The sequence below is a fragment of the Dendroctonus ponderosae genome, unplaced genomic scaffold, assembly GCF_020466585.1.
Source record: "Dendroctonus ponderosae isolate FM_Combo_2020 unplaced genomic scaffold, Dpon_F_20191213v2 Dpon_F_20191213_3, whole genome shotgun sequence".
NCBI lineage: Eukaryota > Metazoa > Arthropoda > Insecta > Coleoptera > Curculionidae > Dendroctonus > Dendroctonus ponderosae.
Window position 1 is genome coordinate 5,412,201 of NW_026018508.1, and position 9,912 is coordinate 5,422,112.

Sequence of the window (9,912 nt, forward strand, 5' to 3'; positions counted from 1 at the left end):
CGTTTGTAAATCAAATATTGACTAATCTCACTTTACTAGTCAGTTGCATTTTAAATGCAAATAACATTTAATTGAAAATTTTACCAGGCATTAAAGGCATTGATAGGTAGGTTTTCCATATATTTCATTAGACCTCCAAATTTTAAGAAAATTTCGCCATAGTTTGAAAGATGGCTCCTTATCTACTGTTATTACAAATGTCTCCACCGGAGATTTATGTAACTATATGAGATCCAATCTTGTAAGCAAAAAAAAAACAGATGTTATGAAGTAAAACGAGTCATTTTCTCCTCCGATTGGGGTGACGAATTTATAAATTAATCGGCGTTTTTCTCTTTGGTTTTAGTTTCACTTGGTTTTTCAGTTTTTTTCACACGTTTGATTACTAAAGCAACAGGTATTTACCTAATTTTAATAGGAAAAACTTCATTTGTTATAAACTTTATTATTTGTATTTTTATGAGAATATTCAGTAATTTTTCTATACTCCTTAATAAATGTCAGACAACAGATTCAGAGGAGTAGAGCCAATTTGAATCACCCTGCAAACATATCCTTGCAAAAGATAGGCTCCAAAGTTGGATCTCCCTATATAAAACATCGAAAATTACATCTCTATAAATTTAAATTGCCAGTCAGCGGACGGTTTTATGAGCTAAACCAAATTAGATCGCAATTTAAATATTCATTATGACCAATATTGCCATTATCTTCCTATCAAAAGCTTAGTGGTAAAATGAAAACCATGAGCAAAATACGATCATTTTAAGTTAAATAAATATCCCTATTGGGTATTCCTAGATTCAGTTCAATTTCCCGAATGAAAAGCTACATACATTACAAATGGTGAGTCCGATTTAATTTTATGATTTACGGCAATTTCCACATATTTATTGCAAATTTAAAATCGGTATAATTTATTTATTTTCTATTCTACATTCTGTTGACACTCGCATGGTCAATTTCAATATTTACACCAAGTTCAGAAACACGGACCTAATTTTCAATAGGATTTACTCTCATTTGTTGTTCCAGGTAATCAGCAATTTTATTATTTTGTTGTGCGCTAATCTCGCAGGCGTCTGTACCCATTATCCAAGAGAAGTCGCCCAGAGGAAAGCTTTTTTAGAAACAAGACAATGCATTGAAGCCCGCTTGAAAATACAAAGGGAAAATCAACAGCAGGTAACTTTTATGTTTTCTCTCTCCATTAGCTGTTTATTGTATTTTTCTGGTTTTATTTTGGCTCTCGCTTCTTACGAATGGCGAGAATTTCTTTATACTCTCTCGTTTGCATTTTATTAACAATTTTCTTTGTTTCGTCAGGTGCAGTTTCCATGCACTTGATTCCTAATTGGCTTCTTATAGTTGGAAACTTAGTTAACTTTACTTACTTTACCAATATTAAATATTTCAGGACACGACATTATACTCGCTCACTTTGTGTAACTCAAAATGTGTATGTAATGAATACAATTCTAAATTGCTTTATTTTGTGCTGAACTAACTACGCCGTTTCAACACAATGCTGAGTTTTCATTGTCAATTTTTTAACCGCAGCGGGGAAGAGTGATTACCTTTTAATAGAAAAACTTCTAAAGTGTTTGTCTTACCGTAAAGATATTTTCCACTTTAATTTAGTCGCGAAAAATGCCATTGTAAGCAGCAACATAGGATGTTAAAAGTTCAGGTGGCTGCGTGAATTTCCCGGATAAGAAAAACCCTATTATGGTAAATTGATTTTTATGCGGATTAGGCAGGCGACCTTGCTTAAATTGCACCTTTACATTTTTCTATTAACGCGTTTTTAAGTGGTTATTATAACGGAAACTTGGCAAATCAGCAAATTTTCAAATAATGTTTCAGACAATTATATGAAATTATTTAAAATACTTGCGTAAGGTATTTTATAAATATTTCGCGTTTCAAATGTTCATTATCTGCTTTTAGTTGTGCAGTAAATAATTTTGTTGAAGTTAAAACAGTGCACGTAATTTTTTGTGGAATGCGAAATAAAGTTACACGATGAGACGAATCAGTTACATTTTAAGTGGGTGGAACTTTGCTTAGTAGTTCGTTCTGGTAATAAAGTTCTTAATGATTTTTTTTATAAAACACTCATTTTTTAATTTAGGTTTTTAACACAAACGAGGAATTTACCAGGCTAAAAAAGCGAAATTTTAATGACGAACTATAAGGACTCACTTAGCGAAACCTTGAATACGTCTTTTTCAAAAACGAATTGTCCTTGTTCGAAGTTTCATTTAAAATTATCGTCTTTTTGTTTCTCAAAGTGGGTTGAAGGAACTTGATTAAAGTTGTTTGGCCTTAATATGTAGCTTTCATTGATTGTTTTGTGTCTCTTTATTATTTAAATTTACTCAGTCTGTTTCAAACGCATTCAACGACTCGTTATCATCGAGTATTTCTACATTACACTAACAGTTCCCGGTTGATTGAAATTCCTTCTAATGTTATCTTGAGTAAAAGCTTTGCTTTCGCTTTTCGCAATTAATTTAAGTGCTTCGGCGTTAATCTTGTCGTGGCCCGTGGTGGGTCCTTTATTATTTGAATAACCTCATATTTAGTTATTTCTGTTTCGTGTTCGTTTATTTCACTATTTATTTACGCACTTTAAAAACCGTATTTCCGAAAAATACCTACTTCTTATTCTATTGAAATCTGAACACATTGGCAGTAATCAGTAACTTTTCAACACAAAAGGAAATTTCGATAACGAAAACACACATGCAACAATACTTGCCGTCACTTGGTCTAGCTGAAAGATTAGGACTACATATTGTGCCCGATTTAACCCAGTGTTCGTTAATCTAACTATCCAGCACAGAACTAATAAAACAACTTGGCGAAATTCTGTTAGAATTAGTTCATATGAGTTAATACACAAATGTTGTTTTGTTGCTTAAGGTCGAAAGCAAAGTCCGTTATTGAAATTGAAGTTGAAATATCAAATACCTATGATAAATATTTGCTCTCTTATGAAAAACGGGAATTATTTCCACATTTGTATATCGCAAACTCCGTTCGGGTTCGACATTATTCTATATGAGTATACTTCAGAACTTGATGGTTCTTACAACGACAATAATATTGAAGACTGAAATGCTCCTTTCTTAACAAAAGCCGAGTAATTTCGACACTGCAAATTTGCCAGCTGAAGTAGATACAATCTTCTTTATCTCCATTGTCCGTTAAGTCCATGAAATATTTTAAAGTACTTGCATATTTTATATGCATGAGCTACATTCTTCTCTTTTACGAAAGCACTTAGTAAAATGTATAGAGATGAATAATTTAAACTGCTGCTGCTTGTGTACATATAAAGCAAAATATTTCTTTAACCAAAATCGGATACTTTTGTAAACAGTTTTTATATGGGCTTGATTATCGAAGACCATTTTTCACATGAAAGCATTTTTATAGATTTAATTTCTTCTGGCATAAAGCAAAATTCCGTGTAATTTGTTCTTTGCATTGGAGATAAGAATTCTCAAAGGTGGAGCAGAGTACAACGAGAGCGGACAAAATGCTCTCGTCTACTCCGTTTTATTCCTGTTTAAGTGCTTTTCGCATAAAAAAAACGTTGTGATGGGCTTTATACTCAAAATTATTAGGCTGGACTACATATATTATGAATGTATGTATTGTAACAATTTTAATTACAGCTGCAAATATCCTGCTGTGTTTTTGTGAAGAGAAAGCCATTTTTCAAGCATGTAGTCAATAATTCTTTATTGCCGTTCATTGACAAGCAGAAAAACAGCAACATCGATTATAATCATTTCTTACAAATCTATTCCTATACAATATTACGTTACCATCCATTGATAATCTTCAATTCCTGCTTAATGCGAGAAATTGTAATAATCACTGAAGAAGATGAGTCTTCAATACAATGCTCTTCACAAATTTAATCAAATTTATTAAATTGATGAATAAGTTCCAATTTGACCAACAATAATAATAACATAATTTAACAAAATAAATTTTTTATTATATTTAAATTTTAGTTTGTTTTCTTTTAGGAAAGGCTACTTTTGTCAGTACTGCCTCGACATGTGGCAATGGAAATGAAAGCCGACATTGCCGGTCAACCTAAAGAAGAACAATTCCACAAAATCTACATTCAAAGGCATGATAATGTAAGGTAAGTGTTGGTAAAAGCAGTTAGTCACAATGTTTTTCTGTGTGTAAGTTCTTAAAAAATGTTCGTAAATTTCGAGCATCGAGGTACAAGTATAGGCTTCCGAAAATTTGATAAAATAATTTTTCTGTTCTGAATGAATGTTCTATAATAAATATATAAATAAGATAAATGTTACCGATTTTTTAGAGGTTCTTATGACGTAAATGAAATTCTAAGTAAGATTTATGTCACTTCTTCATTTAGATAATTTTTCAAATTTCCCTGTTGTATAACTAAAAATTTATTTTATTCTAGACTTTTTTATTTATTATTTTCTTTTTTCTACTTTTTCTAAAATCATGAAAATATAATATCAAAAATAACCCATAAAATCTGTACAACATTTTATTGCTTCAGTCCTCTAACTGAACCGGTTAAGAAGCCTTTAAGAGCTCTCTGACACCGTTAAAAGGCGTATTTGGACTATTGGTCAAACGATTTTTTTTCCAGCGCTCCAAATATAGACACCTATTAAGAACCCCTTGCTTTTTTATCTCAATCCTTTGTAACCCAATTGAAGTCCCAAGACAATTTCACCTTTTGGAAAATTTACGTTTTGTTTATAATTAGTTAATTGTGCTTGAGATTTTAATTTATTTAACACTAATACATTGAATGAGTAAATGAATCAGTAAGGAAAACCTAAACGTATTTATTACACCTTTTCGTTCCTTATTTCCGTATCAAAGGAAAAGCCACTTTCTTTGTAAACTTAATAAAAGCATTAAACGTATTTTGCACTCCACTTCCACTGCTTACATCTTAGAATTTCATTGCTGATATTACAAACTGGCGCATGAACCCAACGTTTCTTTGGACATGAATTGGGATAAAAGAAAAAGCTAATATGAAGTTAACCGACACTTTTCTGGAAATCCTAATTAAAGCCGACGTTGAACTCGAAAATATTCCGCCATCAAACAAATTTCATTCATTCAACTAGAAACTGGCACCGATATTAACCCGCCTATATTATACTTAACAGTATAATAAATGATAATTAAATTGACACATTCGAAAATCAACTCAATTCGCATTTGCCAGACGATCATGTTGATTTTTATTCAGTGGATAAATGTAAATAAAATGAATATATGATTCTATACACTAATAAACTAATAAATTTAATTTACGATTAACTGTTAATTTTACTGAAATTAAACGAATATAAAATCGAGTATAATGGCAATAAAATATTGGAAAATTGCCGATGAGTTTAATCAAATTACACAGTAGAAACAATTAAGCGAACCGTCCTGTTTTGATCTGGTACATGTGAAAAGTTATTGCAAAACCGGGAAAGTTGATTCAATTAATAAAAATTGAGGCAAATATAAAGAGTTTTTTTGAGTAAATAGACATTTTACAGGCGAATAGTATGCCAAGTATTGTTTTTCGTTAAAGACGTACACTGCTTGTTCTTAAAAAAAAGTTTTTCTGTAAATTTGTTACTGCTTATTTTGCTTGCTCAGAAGTGGATGATTCGTATTTATTTAAAAGTTATAAGCTTTAGTCGCGTTGAATATTTCAAAAGCATTACGTTCGTAAATGCTGAAGTCATTAAAGCGGGAGTCGGTATAAGAGAAAATTTATCAGGCTTAATTTTGGAAAATGTTTATAGGTATTCGACAGAATAGAATAACAAATGTATAGTCATTTTTCGGGATGTCTAATAATAGACGTTTTATTAGAAATCAAACCACTTTTTTGCTCGCTCGCAAATTATTAAGAATTGCTATTACTTATATAAACTATGGCCGGTTTCGAGCTATTAGCCCTCAACTGATGTAAAATACATGAGCGCAATTCAAATGCATATTTCGGGAGTTACGTTTTAAGCTAAATCCAGCTGATGACGACTAACACATCTCGAAATCTGTACCTACTTTTATCAACCTAGAAACGTTCATAATATTTTTTTACGAAAATTAAGAGCGACACTCTATGTAGGATCTATAATTGCACTTTAAACGCTGCACGTATGAACCTCTATATTTCGATTACATTTTTATGGGTAAAGGTCGACTTGTTTTGTTGTACTTTCTATGGCAAATCTGAAATAACGCGTTTATCACTGTCACATAACTATGTATGATCCAGGTTTACATAGAAAATTCAGCAAAAACCCACGGTTGGGTAAGTAGGGGCAAGTCTTATTTAACATGACATCCATTTCAGAAAAGTTAAAATTCTTCAACGCAAAAAGCATGGGTAAAAATCAGCAGTTTTTTGATAAAAACGCGTTCTCTTCAATTTTTTTCAATATTTGCCGTTTTTTACTTTCTTTTTCTTTTCTTGTGGAAGTAGGTATATGAAGCGACAGTGTTTAGTAGAGAATTGAAATTAATTGAATCTTTCGAAAAAATATTTTTAAGTGGAAAATAAATAGTTTTATTGCATTGTATTTCAATACATGTTCTTAAAATACCGATCATATTTATCACTCATATCGAGTAAATTATTTTTTAACTTTTTATTTATTACTTGTGTAAAAAAAATGTGGATTTGCGTTTTTTTTTAAGTTAATTACTATCACGCTTCTAATCAATAAAAGCGTCTTTTTGCGACATTTCATTTTGGTGAATTGCCTTCAATTGTATAAGAGTACTTGTTTTTATCAAATTTCCAGACTTACGCCCAAATCAAATATTTCATTTCGTTTCGGCTTTTCAACCAATCTCACATGTTGTGTGAGATATGTGTGCACATATCAATGCATCGTTAAAAGCAGATACAAAGAACTAGGTAAAAACTCAATCAAATTTCCGATTCAGATTTATTATTTTTATATTATTTGAGTTTTTTCCAACTTTCAAATGTGAATGGTTCCACCCAATATGCAATTGTCAGTTGACCTATAGAGCGCTGTAGAATGGCACAAAAATCAGATAAGATAAATTACGATTGGATGAGAAGAACTTGCATTTACATGAGGCTCATAAATTACGGTCCCATTACATTTTCCTCTCTGTTGCAGCATCCTGTTCGCCGATATTTGCGGGTTCACGACCTTATCGGATCAGTGCACAGCAGAAGAACTCGTACGCATCCTTAACGAACTGTTTGCTCGGTAAGTTTTACTCCTAAGTAGTTCTGGCATTTTTGTTCAGATAATAAAAAGATTAATTGCGGCACAATTGTCCTTCGTTTAATATATAAGATAACTTTAGTTCTTGGACCACAATTTTATCGATTAAATTTCGACAGCAACAAAACAACTTTAAAAAAAGTGCAATCATTGCTTTTTATTGCGGGCTAAAGCCACATAGTTAACTTGTCGATTATCTAACGAGTAACTTACTCCAAGCTTAGAGATTATCTCTTTTTCTTTAAAACTTTTGACTTCCAGAACTTCGATAAGCTCCATTAAGCGTCTTTGCAAATACATGAATGGAAAAACAATGTTCTGCTATTTTGCTGCGGTACATGTTTGTAAGTTATTCAGCCACATGCATTTAAACAGATGAAACCAACAAAATATATACAAATTAATTATGTTTTTCATTCGGGTTAATTGTCAATAATGATAATATAGGCATAATTTAAGGAAAAATAGGATGTCTGATGAAGCTATGCATATTGTAGTAAGGTAGCTATATTTTGGACATATAGTATATTCGGAAAATACACTGTTGTCCTACTGGAGCAAGTACTTTTTTAGTGCAAAACACTTTTGTTTTAAGAAATCGTAGACACAAGCTTTATTTTGAATAAAAAACTTTGAAATACAGCGTTATGCCAACACTTTGCTCAAACCAATAAAAACTACAAGGTTTTCCACTTGGCTTAAGCTATTGAGTCAGAAAAACACTAGAGAAGTTTCCAAAATAGCGAAAACATTTATTATATTGAAAAGTCAATCAAACACTGAAACCTGAAATTCTAATGAAGATTAGCTACAGTGGTAGAATAAAATCGGAAAACGAAGTTACTCATTTATCGCTCAGAGAGAAATATCCTGATCGTCCCATATTGCAACGTAACGTAAACAATTCCGAGAAAATGATCGCGTTAGAAAAATCAATCATCGTCAAAGTGTGTTCAATCTTCAATGAAAATGTTAAAATTAGTGTTCTTGTTTCTGTTCAGAAAACCCTCACGTTTCCACTCGGTATATCTCTAGAGAATCATAAAAATTCTAAAATTTAATTCTTACAAAATAACCATGTAAATTTTCCAACAATTTATCGAAGATCATCCGGATAGACGATTCACTTTGCAACAACTAATGAATCTACTAGACAGACATCTTGTAAACATAGACATCGTACTGCTTTCGGAGTAATTATCGTTTCGGTGAAATGGTAAAGTAAATCGTCGAAGTTGTCGTTATCGGGCAAACAAAAACCCACACTGCATGAAGAAAAACTACTAGTGGTTGGGCCGGGAAAAGTAAACGTGCTCGAGTAATAAGACGATTTTCTTGCAAGGACATATTAATTTTCGGGATATTTGGAACTTTTGCGGTAAGTTGCTGGAGGAACTAGCTCCCAATTTGGCGATGTTCCGAAGAGAAAAATCTCATTTCAACAAAATCCTTATTTTGTAACATCACTCCGTAACAATATGGATGACATATTTCGAGGCTAATCGATTCGAAGAAGAGCAACCATTTCAATGATCTCCTAGCTCGCCGGATGTTTAAGAAAAAACTGTAAAAGTTGTTGTTGAAAGTGTTCTGAGTTGTAATAAAAAAAGACTATTAGCAGACTTAAATTAGGATTGATCAAAATGAGTTTCAGTTCCGTTCAGCATATTGTAAGTTAGTTAATGGAGAACATATTGAGCATTTATGTAGTGAAGAAACTTAATTGAATTGGATCGGTTTGTTTATTATTCAAATTAGTATATGTTTGTTAAGTATCTTTTATTATTATAGAAAATAAAAGTTGATATTTAGTTCTAACGAGTGGCTTCATATATTTGATATTTCAGTTTTAGAATCCTGATTTTAAAAAACAGTCGAAAACGACATAGGTATCTCAATTATAAACCCACTGTATAAAATGTTTTTACAACAAAAAGAGCATAATTTAAAATGTTAGTAAACGTGTTTGTCCATTCGGTATGATATCCTTAAAAGTATCTATACATTACGAAAAAAAAACAGCTAAAGGTAGAAATGCCCCATAGCAGGAACTGGAAGGTGAAGATGAAGAATTCCAAGACATTTTGAAACTTTTTATCAAGTCTTAAGCCAGGACCTGTATAAATCTAGTAATAATTTGTGTGTTTTGCATATGGATATACTATGCAAGATGTGGTTGGTGGATGAAGTTGTGGGCAGAATTGCTCAACAGGTTAAAACTTGATAAAATTTAGTGATTCTATTGAAAACTGATAGCTTGGACTCCTCCAAAATATTTTATTTCAGCTCAAATTATAATTGAAATTAAAAATATAATTCCAGCGTAAAGCGGAGATAAATTAATCGTACACAGCATATAAAGCCCCAACCCAGTTTCATTGTTTCATTCGTAAATTTATATCATTACGCATTAATAATTATAATATTGGTAATTTACATTTACTGTATAATATATTCTGTTTCGTTAGTTGAACTCATGGTGCCAAATCAGAGAGTGAATAGTACATTTGACTTTTATAATATTACAATTTTTTTCTCTCCGATACCATACAGTTGCCGATTTTAATGTTCATTTAATATACAGTTTTCGAATTTAACTTCAATGTTTTTTCGTTAT

At 31.5% G+C, this 9,912-nt stretch overlaps 1 protein-coding gene and 1 long non-coding RNA gene across 4 annotated transcripts in view; one reads left to right on the forward strand and one right to left on the reverse strand.

The window, feature by feature from the left end:
* The window catches only part of LOC109540307 (adenylate cyclase type 6), a 232,004-nt gene that overhangs the window by 163,120 nt on the left and 58,972 nt on the right, over window positions 1-9,912 (forward strand). For both annotated transcript variants that reach the window (XM_048665026.1, XM_048665025.1), the window contains exons 11-13: window positions 1,036-1,185; window positions 4,047-4,168; window positions 7,185-7,277. In XM_048665026.1, the coding sequence (XP_048520983.1) occupies window positions 1,036-1,185; window positions 4,047-4,168; window positions 7,185-7,277 (365 nt within the window). The remainder of the gene's footprint in view (window positions 1-1,035; window positions 1,186-4,046; window positions 4,169-7,184; window positions 7,278-9,912) is intronic.
* Window positions 1-9,912, reverse strand: part of LOC125503896 — a 309,807-nt gene that overhangs the window by 162,101 nt on the left and 137,794 nt on the right. The window lies entirely within an intron of this gene.